Source organism: Oncorhynchus kisutch, unplaced genomic scaffold (genome assembly GCF_002021735.2).
Source record: "Oncorhynchus kisutch isolate 150728-3 unplaced genomic scaffold, Okis_V2 scaffold2679, whole genome shotgun sequence".
NCBI classification, from domain to species: domain Eukaryota; kingdom Metazoa; phylum Chordata; class Actinopteri; order Salmoniformes; family Salmonidae; genus Oncorhynchus; species Oncorhynchus kisutch.
Genome location: NW_022264624.1, coordinates 1 through 25933, shown reverse-complemented (window position 1 = coordinate 25933; position 25933 = coordinate 1). Strand labels below are relative to the sequence as shown.

General features: G+C 44.6%; 2 protein-coding genes and 2 non-coding genes across 5 annotated transcripts; all 4 read left to right on the top strand.

Moving 5' to 3' along the window:
- Window positions 1-480: 480 nt before the first annotated feature.
- On the top strand, window positions 481-16971 carry LOC116370632 (calcium uptake protein 3, mitochondrial-like). Its single transcript, XM_031819834.1, has 8 exons — window positions 481-512; window positions 4706-4800; window positions 6582-6753; window positions 10466-10474; window positions 13396-13504; window positions 13757-13914; window positions 14671-14735; window positions 15322-16971. Exons 2-8 carry the CDS (start codon window positions 4721-4723, stop codon window positions 15326-15328), a joined length of 600 nt encoding a protein of 199 aa, XP_031675694.1. The 5' UTR covers window positions 481-512; window positions 4706-4720; the 3' UTR covers window positions 15329-16971.
- Window positions 16972-17143: 172 nt separating this feature from the next.
- Window positions 17144-24684, top strand: LOC116370633 (calcium uptake protein 3, mitochondrial-like). 2 transcript variants are annotated; one of them, XM_031819836.1, is made up of 5 exons: window positions 17161-17295; window positions 22102-22250; window positions 22488-22645; window positions 23874-23938; window positions 24464-24533. In XM_031819836.1, the coding sequence occupies exons 2-5, from the start codon at window positions 22211-22213 to the stop codon at window positions 24468-24470; spliced, it is 270 nt and encodes an 89-aa protein (XP_031675696.1). In that variant the 5' UTR covers window positions 17161-17295; window positions 22102-22210; the 3' UTR covers window positions 24471-24533. The 2 variants fall into 2 exon arrangements, with proteins under 2 accessions (XP_031675695.1, XP_031675696.1); XM_031819835.1 differs by lacking the exon at window positions 23874-23938 and having other exon boundaries at window positions 17144-17295; window positions 24467-24684.
- LOC116370635 (small nucleolar RNA U3) lies at window positions 18148-18363 on the top strand. The gene has a single exon (XR_004208777.1). It is a non-coding gene; the product is annotated as a small nucleolar RNA U3 (small nucleolar RNA).
- On the top strand, window positions 18889-19104 carry LOC116370634 (small nucleolar RNA U3). The gene has a single exon (XR_004208776.1). It is a non-coding gene; the product is annotated as a small nucleolar RNA U3 (small nucleolar RNA).
- Window positions 24685-25933: the final 1249 nt, after the last annotated feature.

Below are 25933 nucleotides of genomic sequence, written 5' to 3'. Positions count from 1 at the left end.
GAAGGAAAACGGAATGGAGTCAAATGATGTCTTGTTAAATGTCTGACTCATCTGAGGGAAGTGGGAGGTAGGATAGTTGTAAACAATCCTGTCTAGAAATCCAGTGTTGGATTGTGTCATTGCATCCAATCTCTTTGATACGATGACAAATCATTCTACTATAATAGCGATATCACTGTGAGGCTGGTCATTATTTAAATGTTACGTGATCCGTCTTCTATACGATTAGCATATCACTAAGCCAATCCCTCTGATTTTGTGATGAAATCTTTCATTTGGCCTTTGATAGATTGTCAATTTCAAATGAGATGGAGAGAAATGATCATGGTCGTTCCTTCATTTCATCCTCTCTTCCCTCCTTCAGTTGTCCTCTGTTTTTCTTGTACGATGTTTGTGCTTCTGGTAAAAACTCCTGCAGGTGGTTAAAAAAGACAGTCGTCAGTTGTGGCCCGGAGCTATTGGGACGTTCTGAGGGCGGCGCCAGTCAAGCCCTGTTCTCAGACCTGGCAGAGGTACACCTGTCCTCTGTCCACCCTTCCTCCCTCGTTTCTTTCTCCCTCCTTCTTTTCCGCCATCCATCCCTCCATCCCTCCATCATTCGCAGCCTAGATCCATTTAGCAGTTCTCATCCCTGGCAGAGGTATACTGGTCCTCTGTCCATTCATTCGTCAATTTGTGTCTCTCATACCCGACCATCCTTCTCTTGGTTTCTAGTGGTTCTTTTAGTCACTTGATCCCATCCCTCCTTTGACTGGAAAAGGTAAAAACTCTTCCCTTGGCTTTGACCCATCCATCCACAGCCATAGGACAGCTCTGTCACTGTGTAGTCTATTGTTTTTTCTGTATTAGATTCTTAGATTCAGATGTTTTATGGTTCTAAAACCTATTTGTTTCCCTGTGTTTCATGCTTATCGATGTTACCTCCCGCCACCTCTCTGTGTTGGGTCCTGGTGGTGGTTGTTGTCCCCTGCATGTCAAGATAATACAGTTAGAAAACGTTCTTAGCATAAAAATACAGTGACGACCTGCTTAGCTACAAGTGTTATACCAAAACAACCTCATCATTCTAGCACCGCACATACACACACACACACACTTTAGATCATTGCCGTCCGTCTACAATTGAGCACGGCTGACTTGGCAGTCCAGTGTTTCTCAGCCTGACGACTTGTTTGGCAGCCTATTTGTTGGCTAATAGGTGGCTAGCAGCGGAAGCAGAGGGAGAGACAATAACACTGGAAGACTGCAGGAGATCATGGAGATGACCTGTATTTACATAGACTGAACCTTCATCTAGAGGCTATCAAGAGAGAGGGGAGAGAGAGAGAGAGAGAGAGAGAGAGAGGAGGGATGTGTTTAACTCCTATTCAGGTTCTCTATCATAGAGTCTCCCATTAGGCCCCTGTGTTTGTCTGTGTCAGAAGGACTGTCTGGCTGGCTGACTCTCCAGCCTCCAATAACAGGTCTAATGTGTTATTCAGGAGAGGGAGGGAGGGAGAGATGGAGGGGAGGTGAGCGAGAGAGAGAGAGACGAGATGAGAGAGAGAGAGAGAGGACATTTAGGGGTTGACATCAGTAATCACGTTTTTTTTCACCTCTGTTCTGAGATCAAAGGCCACAGCGGGGACACACACACCACACAAACACACACACAAACCAGGTGCTGACTCGCACGCCTGGTGGGCGTGATAACCATTATGTCGGTCGATAGCGATGAGCTCACATACTCGCGCTCCCCAGCTTCCAGGAACCGAGAGGCGTCAGGTCGTGATCTCACTCTTCCAGGAGAGAGAGAGGGAGAGAAAGACAGAGAGGGAAAGAGAGAGAGATGGGTGTAGAAAGGAGAGGAAGTAAACACGTGTATTGTCTAGTCTGGGCGCAAAGAGAATGTGTCATATAGGGGCTTGCCTTTGAAGAAGAAGCTAGTCATTTCACCAGATATATTTTACAAGTGTAGTCCTTTTGCTAAAATAAACACATCCTCAAACCACAGATGCCATGAGATATAAGAAGTTGTACGTTTTATAGGGAAGCCACTTGAAGAAGATAGACGGACTAAGTATGACAGAGTGATACTTAATTTCTATGTAAAGCTATACAAAACAAATATATAAACACAAGTAAAGTGTTGGGCCAATGTTTCATGAGCTGAAATAAAATATCCCAGAAATGTTCCATACTCACAAAAAGCTTTGTTCTCTTAAATGGGCACAAATTTGTTCATCCCTGTTAGTGAGCATTTCTCTTTTGCCAAGATAATCCATCCACCTGACAGGTGTGGCATATCAAGAAGCTGATTAAACAGCATGGTCATTACAAAGGTGCACCTTGTGCTGAGGACAACAAAAGGCCACTTTGAATTGTGCAGTTTTGTCACATAACACAATGCCACAGATGTCTCAAGTTTGAGGGAGTGTGCAATTGACGTGCTGACTGCAGGAATGTCCACCAGAGCTGTTGCCAGATAATTTAATGTTAATTTCTCTACCATAAGCCACCTCCGACGTCGTTTTAGAGAATTTGGCATGACATCCAACTGGCCTCACAACCCCAGACCACGTGTAACCACGTCAGCCCAGAACCTCCACATCTGGCTTCTTCACCTGCGGGATCATCTGAGACCAGCCACCCGGACAGCTGATGAAACTGAGATGCATTTCTGTCTGTAACAAAGCCCTTTTGTGAGGAAAAACCCATCCTTATTGGCTGGGCCTTGCTCACGAGTGGGTGGGCCTATGCCCTCCCAGGCCACCCATGGCTGTGCCCCTGCCCAGTCATGTGAAATCCATAGATCAGGGCCTAATAGATTTATTTCAATTTCATGATTTCCTTATATAAAATGTGTCTAAGTCAAATCTGAAATTGTATGTTGCGTTTATATTTTTGTTCGGTATATAATTAGTGTAAGAATCTAAAAGTTACACAACTGAAACAGACTGATAAGTGTTAGTTAGTTTTTACAGTGACGTAATGCTACTAAACATGATTTCCTTTGAGAGACACTGACTCGTCCCTATACAGCATGTGAAATAGACCTATCCTTACATGATTTCTCCATTATCTTTTAGTTGCATTGTTTTTAAATTCCATCCCTGGGGAGTACATTTTAATTCTACACAGTATGATGTTTCCAAACAACATCTGGCTTCGGCCGTGAAAAGTGCCTTCGTTTGGGCCGTCAAGCGGAACGACGACAATGTCTCTTCTTTCAATTCTGTTCTTTTTTCCTTTGAATAATTGTTCCCGTTCCCTGGTGGATTAGGACTTTAGACTAAAGGTATTGGACATTTGCCAGCCTGGTCTCAGATCAGTTTTATGCTGTCTTGTCACAGTTGACTCAACCTTGGCGAGACAGCACGGACTGACCTGGGACCAGTTTAATTAGCCATATAGCATCGTGAAGCTACTGCTGAATCTGAACTTGGCTGAATGCAGTCTCCCCCTATGGAGAAAGATATGATGAGAGTTTGCCAATGCCAGTTACACTCTGCCTTCAGCATGAAGCCGGATTGGTTGGATTGGGGGAAGGGTGGGGCATGGCGGGGAGAGGGACCAAACCTATTGGCCCATTTGGTTTTTATATCAATCATCGATCGATATCGCCCTCTATGGGCCCTTGGAAGCTCAGACAGGGTTCCTCGGGATTTGGCCTGTATCCGTTATTATGTGATAAAGCCCAGTCATATAAACACCTTTTTCTGAATTATCCCCTCCTACACACACACACACACACACGCCGATACACCCCCCTTCCCCCCTTTCCGGAATTTTCCGATTCCCCGGGATTAAGGTAGTGTTAAACAGCGGATTACAAAACCGCAGTAAATACATAAACATCCCAAATACACCCTAATTGGTTTCAAATATCCCAGATCCCTTACAAAGCCCACGCAGAAGAGAGGGGAGGGATATTTTGTACACAGAGAGAGGGGTTTAGAGGGCAGAAAGAAAGAAAACATGAAAGAATTCATAATTACTTCAAAGACACCTGATTATGTTACAGTCTTTTAGAAAAAGGTGGAATCTTGCTCACATTCTTGTACACATTTCTGTTGCGGTGGGTTTTCTGTTCTGCTGTGGTTTTCTATGAGTGGTGTTTGGGGGTTTGAACAGAAATGCATGGGATGTGGTGGCATATGTGCCTGTCTCAGCTAAAATGTGTCGTCTGTCTCCTCCGCTCTCTCTCTTTCTCCTCCTTCTCTCTGTGTGTCTACAGGCATGTCTTTGTGTGTGTCTGTCTATAGCCTTACCTGTCTGTGTGCTGTCCTGTCCTGTCTGTCTGTCTGTCACACTGCTGGCTGCAACACTACCATTTATCAGTCTGGGCTGCACAGGAATATCCGATCTACACATCATCCGATAGCCCTAATCCAATATGTCTACTAACAGCTATAACACACGAATAGTTTGGAGATCAGTGGATCTGTGCAGGTGCTGCTCAGACTCAAGCCTTGTTGTGAACACTTGGTGAAGCTGATTGATTGATTGACTTGACTGACTGTTGTTGTTGTTGCCCCGTTGATGCACCTCACATGCGACTGGCTGGTTGTTTGGTACGATGGCTGCCATCTTGGATTCATGACTCCACCCACACGGACCGGTCCCCACTCCTCATTCAATCAGAGAGTGTGTTGTATGTCAGTCACTGCATTGTTTTTCTTTTCTCCCCGCCCCCTCTGCCCCTGTCTGGCCAATGGGATGTCAGCGTGCGGAGGAGGGTATGATGATTGACACCACACTGCTGGTGCACTTCTTTGGGAAGAAGGGGAAGGCGGAGCTGACTTTTGACGACTTCTACAGGTAGCGCCATGCCGATTAAGTGATTTGTCCTAATAGAGCCCTATAAAATGATGGTCTGTGGAACATAGTTAATCTACTCTGTCGCTTGTTTCAGTTTTACTGCTCTCTCATACTCAGATATAGTATTCAGTTACTCTCACACACGTACTGCACTACCATAGACACATACTGCACTACCATAGACACATACTGCACTACCATAGACACATACTGCACTACCATACACACGTACTGCACTACCATAGACACATACTGCACTACCATAGACACATACTGCACTACCATAGACATGTACTGCACTACCATAGACACATACTGCACTACCATAGACACATACTGCACTACCATAGACACATACTGCACTACCATAGACACATACTGCACTACCATAGACACGTACTGCACTACCATAGACCCATACTGCACTACCATAGACACGTACTGCACTACCATAGACACGTACTGCACTACCATAGACACATACTGCACTACCATAGACACATACTGCGAAACCATAGACACATACTGCACTATCATAGACACATACTGCAGTATCATAGACACGTACTGCACTACCATAGACACATACTGCACTACCATAGACACATACTGCACTACCATAGACACTTACTGCACTACCAAAGACATGTACTGCACTACCATAGACACGTACTGCACTACCATAGACACGTACTGCACTACCATAGACACGTACTGCACTACCATAGACACATACTGCACTACCATAGACACATACTGCACTACCATAGACACTTACTGCACTACCATAGACATGTACTGTACTACCATATACATGTACTGCACTACCATAGACACGTACTGCACTACCATAGACACGTACTGCACTACCATAGACACGTACTGCACTACCATAGACACGTACTGCACTACCATAGACACATACTGCACTACCATAGACACATACTGCACTACCATAGACACATACTGCACTACCATAGACACTTACTGCACTACCATAGACATGTACTGCACTACCATAGACATGTACTGCACTACCATAGACACTTACTGCACTACCATAGACATGTACTGCACTACCATATACATGTACTGCACTACCATAGACACGTACTGCACTACCATAGACACGTACTGCACTACCATAGACACATACTGCACTACCATAGACATGTACTGCACTACCATAGACACATACTGCACTACCATAGATACATACTGCACTACCATAGACACTTACTGCACTACCATAGACATGTACTGCACTACCATAGACATGTACTGCACTACCATAGACACTTACTGCACTACCATAGACATGTACTGCACTACCATATACATGTACTGCACTACCATAGACACGTACTGCACTACCATAGACACGTACTGCACTACCATAGACACGTACTGCACTACCATAGACACATACTGCACTACCATAGACATGTACTGCACTACCATAGACACATACTGCGATACCATAGACACATACTGCATTACCATAGACACATACTGCGATACCATACACACATACTGCACTACCATAGACACATATTGCACTACCATAGACACATACTGCACTACCATAGACACATACTGCACTACCATAGAAACATACTGCACTACCATAGACAAGCACTGCGATACCATAGACACATACTGCGATACCATAGACACATACTGCACTACCATAGACACATACTGCACTACCATAGACACATACTGCACTACCATAGACATGTACCTTCTCTCTGTCTCTTGGTCCTCTCTCTCTCCCCCAGGTTCATGGATAACCTCCAGACAGAGGTTTTGGAGATAGAGTTCCTGACCTACTCTAAAGGCATGACCACCATCAGTGAGGAGGACTTTGCCCGCATCCTGCTGCGTTACACCAACGTAGAGAACATCAGCAGTTACCTGGACAACGTCCGCCAGAGCATCCCTGACGAGAAGGTAGAGGAACACACACACATGAGAAGGTAGAGGAACACACACACATGAGAAGGTGGAGGAACACACACACATGAGAAGGTAGAGGAACACACACACATGAGAAGGTAGAGGAACACACACACATGAGAAGGTAGAGGAACACACACACACATGAGAAGGTAGAGGAACACACACACACATGAGAAGGTAGAGGAACACCCACACACACACATGAGAAGGTAGAGGAACACACACACACACACATGAGAAGGTAGAGGAACACACACACACACATGAGAAGGTAGAGGAACACACACACACATGAGAAGGTAGAGGAACACACACACATGAGAAGGTAGAGGAACACACACACACACATGAGAAGGTAGAGGAACACACACACACATGAGAAGGTAGAGGAACACACATACATGAGAAGGTAGAGGAACACACACATGAGAAGGTAGAGGAACACACACACACATGAGAAGGTAGAGGAACACACACACATGAGAAGGTGGAGGAACACACACATGAGAAAGTAGAGGAACACACACACACATGAGAAGGTGGAGGAACACACATACATGAGAAGGTAGAGGAACACACATACATGAGAAGGTAGAGGAACACACATACATGAGAAGGTAGAGGAACACACATACATGAGAAAGTAGAGGAACACACACACACACACACATGAGAAGGTAGAGGAACAGGCACACACATGAGAAGGTAGAGGAACACACACACATGAGAAGGTAGAGGAACAGGCACACACATGAGAAGGTAGAGGAACACACACATGAGAAGGTAGAGGAACAGGCACACACATGAGAAGGTAGAGGAACAGGCACACACATGAGAAGGTAGAGGAACACACACACATGAGAAGGTAGAGGAACAGGCACACACATGAGAAGGTAGAGGAACACACACACATGAGAAGGTAGAGGAACAGGCACACACATGAGAAGGTAGAGGAACAGGCACACACATGAGAAGGTAGAGGAACAGGCACACACATGAGAAGGTAGAGGAACAGGCACACACATGAGAAGGTAGAGGAACAGGCACACACATGAGAAGGTAGAGGAACAGGCACACACATGAGAAGGTAGAGGAACACACACACATGAGAAGGTAGAGGAACAGGCACACACATGAGAAGGTAGAGGAACAGGCACACACATGAGAAGGTAGAGGAACAGGCACACACATGAGAAGGTAGAGGAACACACATACATGAGAAGGTAGAGGAATACACACACACATGAGAAGGTAGAGGAATACACACACACATGAGAAGGTAGAGGAACACACACACATGAGAAGGTAGACTACATCTAGAACCTTGAACCATAGCATGACACGACTGTGGTCAAGCACTCTATCCTCTACTTTCCCCTCCCTCCCTCCCTCTCTCCCTCTCTCCCTCTCCTTCTCTTCCTCCCTCTCTCCCTCTCTCTCCTTCTCTTCCTCCCTCTCTCCCCTCCCTCTCTCCCTCTCCCCCTCTCTCTCCCTCTCTCTCCTTCTCTTCCTCCCTCTCTCCCTGCCCTCTCTCCCTCTCTCTCTCCTCTCTCACTCTCCTCTCTCCCTCTTCTACTTCCACATTTCACAAAGTGTCTCTGAGTAGGAATGTTGAATTACGATCAGTATAGGCTTTTAGCTCATAATGAATGAGGTTATAGGGCCAGGTGGGGTCCTGATCCTAGATCAGAACTTCTACTCTGAGATTCTTTGAGGAAACAGGCCCTGTACTGGTCTGTCTCTCTCTTTCTTCCACAACCCACACTTTCTGTTCACCTCCCTTTACTCTCTCACCCCTTTAACCTCCTCGATGTCTCTCCCATCACCCCACTCCCCCTCTCAGCCCTTCCTGCCCCACCTGACCCCCTGACCCCTATTCCCCCCTCCTACCCTCTATATTCGTGTTCCCACCTTGTCATGGTCCTCCGGGCACTGTGTCTTCTTCTCTCTACACCTGAACGCACCACTGGCCCATCAGTTAGATCAACTAGAGATAGTGAATCCGTTACATCTGACACTTACACCTGACAGCCAGTTGTAAGGACCAGTGTAATCTGACGGGCCAACACCTGAAGGCCAGTTGTAAGGACCAGTGTAATCTGACAGGCCAACACCTGAAGGCCAGTTGTAAGGACCAGTGTAATCTGACGGGCCAACACCTGAAGGCCAGTTGTAATCTGACGGGCCAACACCTGAAGGCCAGTTGTAAGGACCAGTGTAATCTGACGGGCCAACATCTGAAGGCCAGTTGTAAGGACCAGTGTAATCTGACAGGCCAACACCTGAAGGCCAGTTGTAAGGACCAGTGTAATCTGACGGGCCAACACCTGAAGGCCAGTTGTAAGGACCAGTGTAATCTGACGGGCCAACACCTGAAGGCCAGTTGTAAGGACCAGTGTAATCTGACGGGCCAACACCTGAAGGCCAGTTGTAATCTGACGGGCCAACACCTGAAGGCCAGTTGTAAGGACCAGTGTAATCTGACGGGCCAACATCTGAAGGCCAGTTGTAAGGACCAGTGTAATCTGACGGGCCAACACCTGAAGGCCAGTTGTAAGGACCAGTGTAATCTGACAGGCCAACACCTGAAGGCCAGTTGTAAGGACCAGTGTAATCTGACGGGCCAACACCTGAAGGCCAGTTGTAATCTGACGGGCCAACACCTGAAGGCCAGTTGTAAGGACCAGTGTAATCTGACGGGCCAACATCTGAAGGCCAGTTGTAAGGACCAGTGTAATCTGACAGGCCAACACCTGAAGGCCAGTTGTAAGGACCAGTGTAATCTGACGGGCCAACACCTGAAGGCCAGTTGTAAGGACCAGTGTAATCTGACGGGCCAACACCTGAAGGCCAGTTGTAAGGACCAGTGTAATCTGACGGGCCAACACCTGAAGGCCAGTTGTAATCTGACGGGCCAACACCTGAAGGCCAGTTGTAAGGACCAGTGTAATCTGACGGGCCAACATCTGAAGGCCAGTTGTAAGGACCAGTGTAATCTGACGGGCCAACACCTGAAGGCCAGTTGTAAGGACCAGTGTAATCTGACGGGCCAACACCTGAAGGCCAGTTGTAAGGACCAGTGTAATCTGACGGGCCAACACCTGACAGCCAGTTGTAAGGACCAGTGTAATCTGACGGGCCAGCTCTGACTCACTCACTGACTGACTGACTGGCTCTCACTGACCCCATTGCCCTACTCCTATGTGTGATAACTGTTGATTGATCGACAAGCCAGTGTGTTGTGCTCTGTGTCGTATACAAAGTCTTTGAGTTATCTGGCTCTCGCTAGCGGACGCTTTGTTGTGTCCATGTAGAGTTGGAGTTGGATCCAGTGTAAAGTGACGTTTTTAAGTAAAGTGTGTATACCGGCACATTCTGCTCCTACATTTTTTTTTCTGATCGATTGTTATTATATTATGCAACACTTTCCGTCCCTTAATGGCAAATCAATGTGTGTAATGTACAGTAGAGCCTTGATCTGCATGAACAGCACGTTGTGAATCTATCGGTTTGGATACGCATCAACACACCCCACAGCCAAGCCGGATTTTCTGCCTACACTGCACTTTGCTTCGAAAACTTCCCAAGTTATTTAACCAACCAACCGTAGGCTGCATGAAGATGGAAAATGAAGTTCTGCAGTGTTTTGTCCTCGTGTTCATGCAACATTCTTCTTGTGTTTTATCTTTCCATGCTCTGGAAGAGACAACAGGTTTGTCCCTATTCCCTAATGATGAGACTAATCATCTTCTTAGCACGTCCTGTCTGCTCTGCCTCACTGTTTTCTTGAGTCATTTTGAACGGACCCCTGGTTCTTCACCCACGTCCGATCAAATCAAATCAAATGGTATTTAAGCAGGTGTAGACCTTACCGTGAAATGCTTACTTACCAACAATACCGTTTTGAGAAAATAGAGTTAAGAACATTTTGACTAAATAATGAATCAACTAAAGCAACAACAAAAAAAGAACACAATAAAAATGATAATAATGAGGCCATATACAGGAGGTACCGGTACAGAGTCAATGTGCCGGGGTACAGGTTAGTCCAGGTCATTTGTACATGTAGCTAGGGTTAAAGTGACTATGCATAGATGATTAACAGCGAGTAGCAGCAGTGTAGAAACAAAGTCCGGGTGTGTATTTGATGAATGGTTCAGCAGTCTTATGGCTTAGGGGTAGAAGCTGATACATACCTAAACACGATGTCAAAAGATTTACAAGTCAGCTCAGTCAATTAGACTCAAGATGAGTTTCTCAAACTGTTGGTGGGCCGTACAGTTTTAACTGAAGCAATTAGTGGACCTGCATCTTATAGGTCTACTTCCAATGCAGGTGTTGCCCTGAATACGCCTCGTTAGGTAACCCACTCAGTTCAACAAGTCCACTGTCAGCCAGGCATTCTGCCGTACTCATCCATTCATCAGAAGTCTCAGTAAGAAACGTAGATGCCCGTTGCTTTGCGGTGTCGTACATGTAGACATCCATTAGTTAGCAGTGGTCGTTCCATTGAGCTAGCAGGCTGGAGCCCAAGGTTCCACAGGAGGTGAAGGCATGCTCCAGTGACCACCAATAGTCTTTTCTAGATTACTCTATGGCCCAGTCTGTCTGTAGGTATCACTGGGGTGGCTGGCTCCTGTCTGTTTGTATGGAGGCTATCGGGTTCACAGGGCATCAAAGGAGGACCAGGCAGGTAAGGGCCACTCGCCCGGAATGGATTTGTTGACCGCGCAGACAGATACACACTGGCACACACACTCTGTTTGTCTAAGGCATTTTCCACATCGTTACATATCTCCCACTTTAAGTTCCAACAGGTCCTAGTTAGTCAGACAATTAAACACTTCCCTGTCTGTCCACACATACTGTGCTGATTTAGAGAGCATTGTTCGCTACTGGTCTGTGTTTGCTAGCCTCAGCAGCAGGCTAACTGTGTTAGCTAACTGGTTTTGTGAAGATTACTTGTGGAGGTTGAACCTTAGCAGCAGGCTAACTGTGTTAGCAAACTGGTTTTGTGAAGGAGATTACTTGTGGAGGTTGAACTTTAGCAGCAGGCTAACTGTGTTAGCAAACTGGTTTTGTGAAGGAGATTACTTGTGGAGGTTGAACTTTAGCAGCAGGCTAACTGTGTTAGCAAACTGGTTTTGTGAAGGAAATTATTTGTGGAGGTTTAACCTCAGCCAAGGGTGTTTAAAATGAGGAAACTTGGTGAAAAGGAAGAAGGAAGTTCCACAGATCGGGCTTGTAGAGAACCCCCACCAGGATGTTTCCATAGCAGAATTTTGTATGTGAAATAGACTGGTGTTAGTCACCACTTCAGAATGCCTCTCTGTGTTGTCATCACTAGGCCACGTTTACAGTCTCTCATCCCAGTGGAGACTGCTGAGGGGAGAACGGCTCTAAATCATGTCTGGAACGGAGCAAATGGAATGGCATCAAACACCTAGAAACCATGGAAACCACGTTTGATACCATTCCACTGATTCTTCTCCAGTCATTACCACGAGTCTGTCCTCCCCAATTAAGGTGTGACCAGCCTCCTGCGTCTCATACCTTTCTTTTATTCTTTGTTTTAGTGTGATGCAGCTCGGGCTGAAATGAGTGATACCTACAGACAGACTATTGGTGGTCACTAGAGCACGCCTTCACCTCTTGTGGAACCTTGGGCTCCAGCCATCAAAGCCAATAGCTCTGCTAGATCAATGGAACGACCACCACTAACTAATATAGGTCTTCTTTAATTACCCCTTTTCTTCCCAATTTCCTGGTATCCAATTGGTAGTTACAGTCTTGTCGCATCGCTGCAACTTCCGTACGGACTCGGGAGAGGCGAAGGTCGAAAGCCGTGGCGTCCTCCGAAACACAACACAGCCGCACTGCTTCTTGACACAACGCCCGCTTAACCCGGAAGCCAGCCGCACCAATGTGTCGGAGGAAACACTGTACACCTGGCGACCTGGTCAGCGTGCACTGCGCCCGGCCCGCCACAGGAGTCGCTAGTGCGCGATGGGACAAGAACATCCCTGCCGAGCCAAACCCTCCCCTAACCCGATGACTCTGGGCCAATTGCGTGCCGCCCCATGACTCTCCCGGTCGCGGCCGGCTGCGACAGAGCCTGGACTCGAACCAGCCTTAGACCACTGCGCCACTCAGGAGGCCCATAACTAATATATGTCTACATGTTCCACACTGCAAACCAGTGTGTCTACGTTTCTAATAATGAAGTTTGATTTTCAAGGATGAAATCCCAGAAGCCTTGCGTTGTGAAACTTGTGAAACCTGTGAATCACTATTTCTGCAGTGGCGCTGCACAGATGATCAGCTCTCACAACGTCTGCAGAAGGAACCACTCAGGAACCACATTCATAGCTGATACACAAACGTATTAAATGTGTAGCATGGTTGTGTCATTCCCAGGCCTAGTCCCTACAGTCAAAGGGGCCAGGGTTGCATGGGTCAAAGTTCACATGATCATACCATCGTCACCAATTTGACCATCATCACCAATGGGTTTGAGCTTGAAGCATCCCCCCTAATTCCGAGAACTGCAAGAGCTGTCTGTCACTCCGTGTCCGTTAAAGATTGCTCTGTGTGTCACACTTATATGAGATCCCCTGTCTTTTTACTTCACAGGGCATCACCTTCGACGAGTTCCGCTCCTTCTTCCAATTCCTCAACAACCTGGAGGACTTTGCCATCGCCATGCAGATGTACAACTTTGCCAGTCGCTCCATTGGCCAAGGTAAGCCTCCATTTTAGGATTTAATATCTGTGGAGATATTTCCCTTTCGCTCAATAGTCTCTTGTGAATAATGGCTGTAGGTTACTTTTCTCCTCCATCTTGTTCTCTTTTTTGTATCCCCCTCTCTTCCTGTCTCTCCCATCTGTATCTTGTCTCTGTCTTCCTCTATTGCTTTCCCACCCCTTCTCCCTCTCTCTCCCCTCTGTATATCCCCCACCGTGCTCTCTCTCTCTCTCTCTCTCTCTCTCTCAGATGAGTTTGGGCGGGCTGTGTACGTGGCCACGGGCCTGAAGCTGACACGTCACCTGGTCCACACCATCTTCAAGATCTTTGACGTGGACCACGACGACCAGCTGAGCTACAAGGAGTTCATCGGCATTATGAAGGACCGGCTGCACCGCGGAGGGAGGGTAAGGGGAAGGGAGAATTTGGGTGAGAGAGGGGGGGGGGGGGGTGAAAGGAGGTAAGAAAGATGAGTTGGAAAGATGGATAGAGAGAGGGAGAGAGAGAGGGGGGGGGTGGAGGAGAGGTATGAAGAGTGAGAGATAGGGAGAAAGTGAGAATGATCTAGTTTGGTTTTCCATCACTAGAAATTTGACATGCTCTTATTTTATATTGTGTTACACTTGGACAATGTCATTTGATTCTAGCTTTTGACTGTTAACTTTAGTCGACAGCCATAAAAGTGGTGGCAGTTTTAAGATCTTTATCTAGAGCAAATCTAGTTACACAGTTATATGGAGGTCTGTAGTGTTGTAAATGACTACCTTCCCTGCACTTCCAAAGTATTTTACTGCCCCCTAGTGGTATGTGAAGTTAAACAGTTACAATTGTCATCATGACTAGGGCCCAGAGTTTTTCCTAGTCAGATAAGGCATGTGGTCAGAGAAAACCCCTAGGCCCTACACATGACAGTTGCATAATCAGGAAATAGGTATGAATTCATTCTAATACTACGCCAATCAATCGCCCTTGAACGAGTCCTACGTTGATGTCCTATGCATGGGGTCTTGAGTCTGAAATATTACTGTTCAATTTCTCTTGGCCTCGTCGTCCTGGCTTCCCTTTTGACTAACAGCATCCCAAAACCCCCTCCTTCTATCTCCTCTCTCTATCGCTTTTCCCACCCTATCTGTTTCTTCCACTCTGCTGCTCACAAACCCCAGGGCTACAAAACCGCAGAGCGATTCACTTCCTTCAAGTCCTGTATGAAGAAGGAGCTAGCTGGCAGATAAGTATTACCCACAATCCACTCATCTCTTATCTCATCTATGACCTATAACCTCTGACCTAATCAAATCTGATTTTCATTTGATTTATAACCTCTGACCTATTCTCAATGGACCTGCGAACCGCAGCTCTGTCTGTTTCGATGACCTATAACCTCTGACCTATTCTCAATGGACCTGCGAACCGCAGCTCTGTCTGTCTCGATGACCTATAACCTCTGACCTATTCCCTTTATACTTAAAAGATCTGGATAGATTGACACAATATCACTTTAAGACCAATCAAGTCCTTTCAGATCACCTACAGAAGCATATCAGGACTATGGTGCATCTGTGCAAGTATCCAATGATAATAACTTAAAATACCCTACAATCTCTTCCAGTATTGTTACAAGAAATATAGTCTGGCCCCAGATCTGTTCGTGCTGCCTTGACAACTAACGCCAAACAATGACCATAGGAGTTGGAAAGACAGCATAAAACGGATCTGGGACCAGGCTACAATAAATAAGCACAGTCTTGTGTATTAGTCTATATCCTGCATCCCGGCTAAATTCCCTGTTTAATGGTACCATTGTCATTGTTTACCAGGTGAACAGGAAACAACATGCCTCCTTCCCCATCTGCCTGCGTGCCGAGGCCAGGAGACAGGTACGCCAACTCTAGAGGAGGTTCCAGGCTAGGGTTTAAAGAAGGAGGAAGAGGATGATGACAAGAGGAAGAGGAGGTTCCAGGCTGGGGTTTAAAGAAGGAGGAACAGGATGATGAGAAGAGGAAGAGGAGGACGAAGAAGTGGAGGAAGATGAGGAGAATAGGATGATGAAGGTGAGGATGAAGACAAGGAAAAGAGATGGAGGTGAAGGATTCCATGAACAATCTGCAGGGGAACATTGTGGTTTTAAGTCTACGTTCTCAGTCACCATCCCCTCCACTAGCATGCAGAGAAGCTGCCGTTTTGCAACAGACATCTCATTGGTTTCAGTTCTCCTGTTTTTCCAATCGTGGATCAATTCCACAATCCATTTTCCTCCCATTGCAAGTAGGCCAGTGATGTATAGCCTACACTACTGCACCTAGTATTTAAGCAGTACTCGCCAAACATTTGAAAAGCACAAAAAAATGACAGTTTACAGAAAGTTGTAACTAATCTCTGATTACTCATAATATAGAATGATTTATGGTAAAAACAAAAATGCTCGTATCACATTAAGGTTTGTAATATAATAATATATAATAATGGTCAAATAAAGGCTGTGACTTACATTACAGTAAGAGCCTGCATGGTCAAGTGTAGTATCTGTATCAAATGCCTTTACCAGTGAGAGAAAGGTATGGGAGAAGGAAGAGAATCTTAATGTCTTAATCATGTATTTTTCTATTCAAGTTTTTTTCCAGTTTACACAGGCCTACTTGCATATATTCAGCAGCAAGTTTGGTCATCTGGCTAGATAATAAAGATCAATACATAGCCTACAAATGCAATGAATTCTACAATGAAGCAATAGTAGTAAGTTTTTGAAATGCTTGCAATTGATGATCTTCCAAATGAGAGAAAGAGAGAGCATGATGATATCATGATATTCCTTTAAGACTCCTTGTCTTCTGTCTGTTGTGTGTCTTCTGTCTGTTGTGTGTGTTGTGTGTGTTACGCTTGTAATGATTAGGCGGGGAAGAAGTCAAACTTTTTTTCATGTGTGCCTTGTTTTCTACATGTCTTCCCTGTCAAAACTAATTCCATTCCAGCAACAAATTTCGTTGAAAATGTACCTTGTCGGAAAGCAAATTGCTGACCTGCCCTCCTACCAGTGTACTGTGCAACCTAGGTTTCCTTGATTCACTATGTAATTGACCAACATTTCACCTCAATTGGTAATGATTATATTTATTTATTGAATTATTAATCTGTTTGTAATATAAATCTACTTAACAGCAATATTATGAGCAAACGTTTTGATTTTAAGTTTGGACCAGTAAGCATGATAGTGATTTAATTATGTTCAACGATTCAAGGTGAATCTCTGTATTTAGTTTGAATATTAAATAACTTAAATGGTTTGACTTAACTGATTTATAGTTACTCTGCGTATTTGCATTATATTAGACGCTATAGAACATATAAACACATTTCTCGACCATTCCCTCAACCAAGCGGTGAAGTGTGTGGTTGGTGTGAAAATAACTTGACAGAATGCAAGTGAAAAGTGTGATGAATGCACGAATAAAGACTTTTGAAGGAAACAGAGGCTGTTTAGCATAATTGCATACTGTATTTGTTTTTTCAGCCAACTACATAGAATGGACATGCGCACGTGGGCTTTACATTTTTTTCACCGCAAAAGTTGTATTATCAGCTGACATGCACCTGCGACATGAACGATATAACTTTATTTGGCAGCGCTGGGTAGCTACATTTTCAATCATCAAATTGTATGGGGGTTTTTTTCTTCTAAAAAGACTGCAGTTGGTTTATTTTCATTTCATCAACTGAGCACTGCGAAGGCTAGCTATGAGCTGCTGGCACCTGAATCGGGGAGGACTGGCTTGTGGTAATAATTGAGCGGAGTGAGTGGACTCAAACACTGTTCCCATGGGTTTGCTGTCATTCAATTCATCGTTCTATACATTATTATGAGCGTCCTTAGCAGTCTCCTGTGGCTGCTGGTAAGTTCAGCGAAAAATTAGATGTAGCTGTTAGTTGGCTAGCTAACGCAAATTCCTAGCCTCTCACTGTCAGATAACGTTACTCAGCAAAGTTTTGCCAGGTTGACACATTAAAACGTATTTCTATAATTACGGCCGTGACACCAGCTTGTGTAGCCAGCTACGTTTAATAATGCTTTAATGAATGCGTTTTCACTTATTTTATCATATCTTTATATTAATGTTATTGTGCCGTTATTTCGCAAAGCAGATCAATTTGTGGCGTAGCGCGCCTTTCTTTTGAAAAGTGGAACGAGAAATGCGTTCTTCTGATTCCGTCAGGACACTTCTCCCCAACGCACCAGTACGCTCATCAATCGATTCCACCATGTAAATATAATGTCTTCGAAACTTCTTGTGCACATTTCACAATAACAACGCGAAAAAATACACATGTCAACACATTTTTCAATATGGTCATGTTTTAAATTTACAAAGAACAAGTGCATCATTATATGAAGTTGACCGCCAGCTCAGCTCTTCAACAGTGCTTGTTACCAGCAATGTATTGTGGGTAATGACATTCACAGAATATTAATACATTTTTTGATATAATTATAGTAATTGGCGTACATTTTATCAAGAATATTGTGTGTCCATGAACGGGTGTATATTTACCTCTGTAAATCTCGCAGACAATGACACTTTAGATTAAACCGTTAGTGGAAATGCTTGTCCCGACATAGACTTCCCCTGCTCACCTAAAGATACGTTAAGACTATACTTTCAGGGATCATTTCTATAGTTCTTGACTTGAGAAATGTGTTTCTAAAGTGTTTGAATTCGCAACCCACGATGATGAGATGCGATATTCCCTTCTGAGCGCGAAGCGGGCTTTGAGTAATGATTCAGTTCATCCGCTCTCTGCCATTGATGACCGTTCTTTGCTTCCTTGTGGAGCATTGAGGGAGGGAATATGATCAGAGTGGTTAGCTTTTAATATTGTTAATATTAACTTCTTTAATACACCTATTGTAGTTAAGTTTTTAAAATAGTTTAACCTCATTATACAACAGTTGGTTTCAATACTGTTTAATGGTCCTGTTTTCCTTGCTATGACGTTGTATAGGAGATATGTGATTTTAATCCAGTCAGAACTCTACCTTTTCAATTACATGTGATTTCTGAAAAGGTTTTTCTTGTATTTTCTCTATTGTAAGGCCATTGACCTTTTCAGCCAATGCCAGTCCCATAAAAACTGCAATGAGTACCTCCTGGCACCTCCCTCATTTACAGTTATATTGTGGAGCATCTTGAAAATGTCTTTTATGAAGCTTTCTTGGGTATAAAACACGACAATAACTGATTCCTTATGTGACCTATTGATGAAAAGTTGCCCGATAAGCATGATTTCGGCCACGTGGTACTATATAGTGTGCTCTTTGTACGGTGGGAAACCGTTAGTGAGAATAACAGCTCCAACAGAGGCTACCCTCGCTCGCCCTCAATTTAATTAAGACTATACTTTCAGGGATCATTTCTATAGTTCTTGACTTGAGAAATGTGTTTCTAAAGTGTTTGAAATCGCAACCCACGATGATGAGCTGTGATATTCCCTTCTGAGCGCGAAGCGGGCTTTGAGTAATGATTCAGTTCATCCGCTCTCTGCCATTGATGACCGTTCTTTGCTTCCTTGTGGAGCATTGAGGGAGGGAATATGATCAGAGTGGTTAGCTCTTAATATTGATAATTTTAATTTCTTTGTATTGTAATTCAGGTTATTAATTAATTTATCACCATTACACAGATGGTTTCAATACTAAAGAACCATTATTTGGACAGCGCATAGATGATTTATGTGAGCGCTGGTGTGACATCCTGAACAAATGCTCTTATTGATTTAATGACATTAATTCTTGACCAGTTGAAACATGATTTTATTGAAATGGATAAAGACAAACGCATATTCTACAAATAGCTGTTAATGATGATGGCATATTCAATGAACTGATGAAAACTAACCAAGGCGCTCCAGGACAAGTTGTCTACAGAAATAAAGGAACTTAAAATCAAGAAATTCAACCAAGACAAAAAAGACAAGGCCGATGGTAAAAGTCTACTTCTGGAGAAACCCTGACCAGGGAGGTCCTGTACCTCCTCTCCATGGCAGACGCGGGAGGGACGCCGCTTACTTCGATCCACCCTTGTCTGATCAACGCTCTACAACCAGCGCCTCATCGGCTTCCAGTGGTAGTTTTGGACGGACGGACGGAAGGGCGGAGGAGGCCGCAGGCACGCGCATCGACGAGATGCCGCACCCGACGGCGTAAGAAGAAACGACTATCAGAGGCAGAGGAGACCGTTCACACGGTCCCAGAACCCACGGGACTGTGTCTTTAATTAATCAAGCAAGATATTGAGCCCTGCCCATTTCTCTTTGCTTAATAAAGGGTTATATTGTGTGCCTTTACAACCCAGTGCAACGATTTTGATGTTAAGGTAGACATGTTTAAGTTTTTTAGAAACATCCGTTTAAGGGAATACTTTAGCTCCCCTAATCCTGACATTTCTATTGAACCAGAAGTTTGCTCCCCTGCACATACTCCGACTCCTTTTAGAAGCAAGAGTTATTTTATACCTCCGGCCAATCGCAATCACTCTATCGAGACATATTGCAGACTTGTTGAAAAAGATGTTGCTCATCACCGTAAGAACAAACAGGAGTCCAAATCTTTCCATATACAATCTGATACGTCAGTCCTTATTCGCCCTGCTGATAAGGGTGGGTCGGTTGTACTCCTGGATAGGACAGTTTATGTAAATGAGTGTCATAGACAGCTGCTTGACAACACCTTTTACAAGAAACTCAGAAGTGACACGTGGGGAAAAACTTGTTCTGATTGGCTGGGCCTGACTCCCCAGTGGCTGGTCCTGGCTCCCCAGTGGCTGGTCCTGGCTCCCCAGTGGCTGGTCCTGGCTCCCCAGTGGCTGGGCCTGGCTCCCCAGTGGCTGGTCCTGGCTCCCCAGTGGCTGGGTCTGGCTCCCCATAGGCTGGTCCTGGCTCCCCAGTGGCTGGGCCTGGCTCCCCAGTGGCTGGGCCCCTGCTCAGTCAAATCAAATTATATTGGTCACATAAACATATTTAGCAGGTGTTATTGCAGGTGTAACAAAATGCTGTTGCGCCTTCTTCACCTTGCTGTCTGTGTGGGTGGACCATTTCAGATGGTCAGTGATGTGTATTCTGAGAAACTTGAAGCTTTCCACCTTCTCCACTGTGGTCCTGTCGATGTGGATAGGGGCATGCTCCCTCTGCTGTTTTCTGAAGTCCACAATCAGCTCCTTCGTTTTGTTGACGTTGAGGGAGAGGCTATTTTCCTGCACCACTCCGCCCCTCACCTCCTTCCTGTAGGCTGTCTCGTCAATGTTGGTAATCAGGCCTACTACTGTTGTGTCGTCTGCGAACTTGATTGAGTTGGAGGCGTGCGTGGTCACGCAGTCATAGGGGGAACAGGGACGACAGGACGGGGCTGAGAAGGCACCTTTGTCATGTGAAATCCATCGATATGTATTATAATAATTTATTTCAATTGAACAATTTCCTTTTATGAACTATCACAGTAAAATAGTTTACATTGTTCTAGTTGCCTTTATATTTGTGTTCAGTATTAAACAATAAATATATTATCTAACGTATACCACTGGTGGTTTCAGCCAATGGTAGTAATCGCCCAAAAACTGAGCAGCCTCTGGTAGGTACCTCCCATTATTTATTTTTAGGCAACTAGAGAATGTATTCTGTGAATCTGGGACATATGTGCTTTTTGTGAGCCAGTAAATGATATTATATGTTTATTAATGCAGGTGTTTTCCTGAATACGCCTCGTTAGGTAACCCACTCAGTTCAACAAGTCCACTGTCAGCCAGGCATTCTGCCGTACTCATCTATTCATCAGAAGTCTCTGTAAGAAACGCCCGTTGCTTTGCGGTGTCGTACATGTAGACATCCATTAGTTAGTGGTGGTCGTTCCATTGAGCTAGCAGGCTGGAGCCCAAGGTTCCACAGGAGGTGAAGGCATGCTCCAGTGACCACCAATAGTCTTTTCTAGATTACTCTATGGCCCAGTCTGTCTGTAGATATCACTGGGATGGCTGACTCCTGTCTGTTTGTATGGAGGCTATCGGGTTCACAGGGCATCAAAGGAGAACCAGGCAGGTAAGGGCCACTCGCCCGGAATGGATTTGTTGACCGCGCAGACAGATACACACTGGCACACACACTCTGTTTGTCTAAGGCATTTTCCACATCGTTACATATCTCCCACTTTAAGTTCCAACAGTTCCTAGTTAGTCAGACGATTAAACACTTCCCTGTCTGTCCACACATACTGTGCTGATTTAGAGAGCATTGTTCGCTACTGGTCTGTGTTTGCTAGCCTCAGCAGCAGGCTAACTGCGTTAGCTAACTGGTTTTGTGAAGATTACTTGTGGAGGTTGAACTTTAGCAGCAGGCTAACTGTGTTAGCAAACTGGTTTTGTGAAGGAAATTATTTGTGGAGGTTTAACCTCAGCCAAGGGTGTTTAAAATGAGGAAACTTGGTGAAAAGGAAGTTCCACAGATCGGGCTTGTAGAGAACCCCCACCAGGATGTTTCCATAGCAGAATTTTGTATGTGAAATAGACTGGTGTTAGTCACCACTTCAGAATGCCTCTCTGTGTTGTCATCACTAGGCCACGTTTACAGTCTCTCATCCCAGTGGAGACTGGGCAGGGCATCACCTTCGACGAGTTCCGCTCCTTCTTCCAATTCCTCAACAACCTGGAGGACTTTGCCATCGCCATGCAGATGTACAACTTTGCCAGTCGCTCCATTGGCCAAGGTAAGCCTCCATTTTAGGATTTCATATCTGTGGAGATATTTCCCTTTCGCTTGTGAATAATGGCTGTAGGTTACTTTTCTCCTCCATCTTGTTCTCTTTTTTGTATCCCCCTCTCTTCCTGTCTCTCCCATCTGTATCTTGTCTCTGTGTTCCTCTATTGCTTTCCCACCCCTTCTCCCTCTCTCTCCCCTCTATATATCCCCCACCGTGCTCTCTCTCTCTCTCTCTCTCTCTCAGATGAGTTTGGGCGGGCTGTGTACGTGGCCACGGGCCTGAAGCTGACACGTCACCTGGTCCACACCATCTTCAAGATCTTTGACGTGGACCACGACGACCAGCTGAGCTACAAGGAGTTCATCGGCATTATGAAGGACCGGCTGCACCGCGGAGGGAGGGTAGGGACAGAGAGAGGGGAGAGGACTGAGGTAGAGAGAGAGGGAAAGGAGAAGGGAGAATTTGGGTGAGAGAGAGAGAGAGGGGGGTTGTGAAAGGAGGTAAGGTGGGAGGGAAAGGCGAGAGAAGAAAGATGGATAGAGAGAGGGAGAGAGAGAGAAGGATAAAGAAAACTTACTGATCCTAACAGTTTGTTGAGGGCTGACAGTTGTCACCCACTTCCCTTGAAAAATAGTTTACGCTACAGCCAATTCTGTCGAATCAAAAGAATTTGCAAAAAGCAATCAGATTTCTACAGAAATATGGCTGAGATGCAAAGAAAGTTCAAGGAGAGGGGCTACAAAAATGATCCGATTAATATTGCCATTGAGAAAATTCAAAACAAAACGAGACATGACCTTTTTTAAGGTCATTCTTGCAAAAAGACGCATTCTTGCGTTCTAACTACCCACTACTCAAAGCGCTCTGAACAAATGAAAGGAATCATTCACAAACATTGGAGGGGGTGAAAGGAGGTAAGGTGGGAGGGAAAGGTGAGAGAAGAAAGATGGATAGAGAGAGGGAGAGAGAGAGAGAGAAGGATGACGAGAGAGGGGGGGTGGAGGAGAGGTAGGGAGAAAGTGAGAATGATCTAGTTTGGTTTTCCATCACTAGAAATTTGACATGCTCTTATTTTATATTGTGTTACACTTGGACAATGTCATTTGATTCTAGCTTTTGACTGTTAACTTTAGTCGACAGCCATAAAAGTGGTGGCAGTTTTAAGATCTTTATCTAGAGCAAATCTAGTTACACAGTTATATGGAGGTCTGTAGTGTTGTAAATGACTACCTTCCCTGCACTTCCAAAGTATTTTACTGCCCCCTAGTGGTATGTGAAGTTAAACAGTTACAATTGTCATCATGACTAGGGCCCAGAGTTTTTCCTAGTCAGATAAGGCATGTGGTCAGAGAAAACCCCTAGGCCCTACACATGACAGTTGCATAATCAGGAAATAGGTATGAATTCATTCTAATACTACGCCAATCAATCGCCCTTGAACGAGTCCTACGTTGATGTCCTATGCATGGGGTCTTGAGTCTGAAATATTACTGTTCAATTTCTCTTGGCCTCGTCGTCCTGGCTTCCCTTTTGACTAACAGCATCCCAAAACCCCCTCCTTCTATCTCCTCTCTCTATCGCTTTTCCCACCCTATCTGTTTCTTCCACTCTGCTGCTCACAAACCCCAGGGCTACAAAACCGCAGAGCGATTCACTTCCTTCAAGTCCTGTATGAAGAAGGAGCTAGCTGGCAGATTAGTATTACCCACAATCCACTCATCTCTTATCTCATCTATGACCTATAACCTCTGACCTAATCAAATCTGATTTTCATTTGATTTATAACCTCTGACCTATTCTCAATGGACCTGCGAACCGCAGCTCTGTCTGTCTCGATGACCTATAACCTCTGACCTATTCCCTTTATACTTAAAAGATCTGGATAGATTGACACAATATCACTTTAAGACCAATCAAGTCCTTTCAGATCACCTACAGAAGCATATCAGGACTATGGTGCATCTATGCAAGTATTCAATGATAATAACTTAAAATACCCTACAATCTCTTCCAGTATTGTTACAAGAAATGTAGTCTGGCCCCAGATCTGTTTGTGCTGCCTTGACAACTAACGCCAAACAATGACCATAGGAGTTGGAAAGACAGCATAAAACAGATCTGGGACCAGGCTACAAGAAATAAGCACAGTCCTGTGTATTAGTCTATATCCTGCATCCAGGCTAAATTCCCTGTTTAATGGTACCATTGTCATTGTTTACCAGGTGAACAGGAAACAACATGCCTCCTTCCCCATCTGCCTGCGTGCCGAGGCCAGGAAACAGGTCCGCCAACTCTAGAGGAGGTTCCAGGCTAGGGTTTAAAGAAGGAGGAAGAGGATGATGACAAGAGGAAGAGGAGAATCCAGGCTAGGGTTTAAAGAAGGAGGAACAGGATGATGAGAAGAGGAAGAGGAGGACGAAGAAGTGGAGGAAGATGAGGAGAATAGGATGACGAAGGTGAGGATGAAGACAAGGAAAAGAGATGGAGGGGGACTGGAGGTGAAGGATTCCATGAACAATCTGCAGGGGAACATTGTGGTTTTAAGTCTACGTTCTCAGTCACCATCCCCTCCACTAGCATGCAGAGAAGCTGCCGTTTTGCAACAGACATCTCATTGGTTTCAGTTCCCCTGTTTATCCAATCGTGGATCAATTCCACAATCCATTTTCCTCCCATTGCAAGTAGGCCAGTGATGTATAGCCTACACTACTGCACCTAGTATTTAAGCAGTACTCGCCAAACATTTGAAAATCACAAAAAAATGACAGTTTACAGAAAGTTGTAACTAATCTCTGATTACTCATAATATAGAATGATTTATGGTAAAAACAAAAATGCTCGTATCACATTAAGGTTTGTAATATAATAATATATAATAATGGTCAAATAAAGGCTGTGACTTACATTACAGTAAGAGCCTGCATGGTCAAGTGTAGTATCTGTATCAAATGCCTTTACCAGTGAGAGAAAGGTATGGGAGAAGGAAGAGAATCTTAATGTCTTAATCATCCATTTCTCTATTCACGTTTTTTTCCAGTTTACACAGGCCTACTTGCATATATTCAGCAGCAAGTTTGGTCATCTGGCTAGATAATAAAGATCAATACATAGCCTACATATGCAATGAATTCTACAATGAAGCAATAGTAGTACGTTTTTGAAATGCTTGCAATTGATGATCTTCCAAATGAGAGAAAGAGAGAGCAAGGACATGATATTCCTTTAAGACTCCTTGTCTTCTGGTCTGTTGTGTGTCTCTGTCTGTTGTGTGTGTTGTGTGTGTTACGCTTGTAATGATTAGGCGGGGAAGAAGTCAAACTTTTTTTCATGTGTGCCTTGTTTTCTACATGTCTTCCCTGTCAAAACTAATTCCATTCCAGCAACAAATTTAGTTGAAAATGTACCTTTTCGGGAAAGCAAATTGCTGACCTTTTGAAGGAAACAGAGGCTGTTTAGCATAATTGCATACTGTATTTGTTTTTTCAGCCAACTACATAGAATGGACATGCGCACGTGGGCTTTATATTTTTTTCACCGCAAAGTTGTATTATCAGCTGACATGCACCTGCGACATGAACGATATAACTTTATTTGGCAGCGCTGGGTAGCTACATTTTCAATCATCAAATTGTATGGGGTTTTTTTTCTAAAAGACTGCAGTTGGTTTATTTTAATTTCATCAACTGAGC

What these genes read in the sequence shown, in the direction of transcription:
- LOC116370633 (XM_031819835.1), top strand. Translation starts at nt 22,211, where the DNA reads ATGCAGATGTACAACTTTGCCAGTCGCTCCATTGGCCAAG. An exon ending in CAGTCGCTCCATTGGCCAAG is followed by an intron (nt 22,251 to 22,487) that starts GTAAGCCTCCAT and finishes TCTCTCTCTCAG; the next exon opens with ATGAGTTTGGGCGGGCTGTG. An exon ending in GGCTGCACCGCGGAGGGAGG is followed by an intron (nt 22,646 to 24,466) that starts GTAGGGACAGAG and finishes ATTGTTTACCAG; the next exon opens with GTGAACAGGAAACAACATGC.
- LOC116370632 (XM_031819834.1), top strand. Translation starts at nt 4,721, where the DNA reads ATGATGATTGACACCACACTGCTGGTGCACTTCTTTGGGAAGAAGGGG. An exon ending in ACTTTTGACGACTTCTACAG is followed by an intron (nt 4,801 to 6,581) that starts GTAGCGCCATGC and finishes TCTCTCCCCCAG; the next exon opens with GTTCATGGATAACCTCCAGA. An exon ending in GGCTGCACCGCGGAGGGAGG is followed by an intron (nt 13,915 to 14,670) that starts GTAAGGGGAAGG and finishes CACAAACCCCAG; the next exon opens with GGCTACAAAACCGCAGAGCG.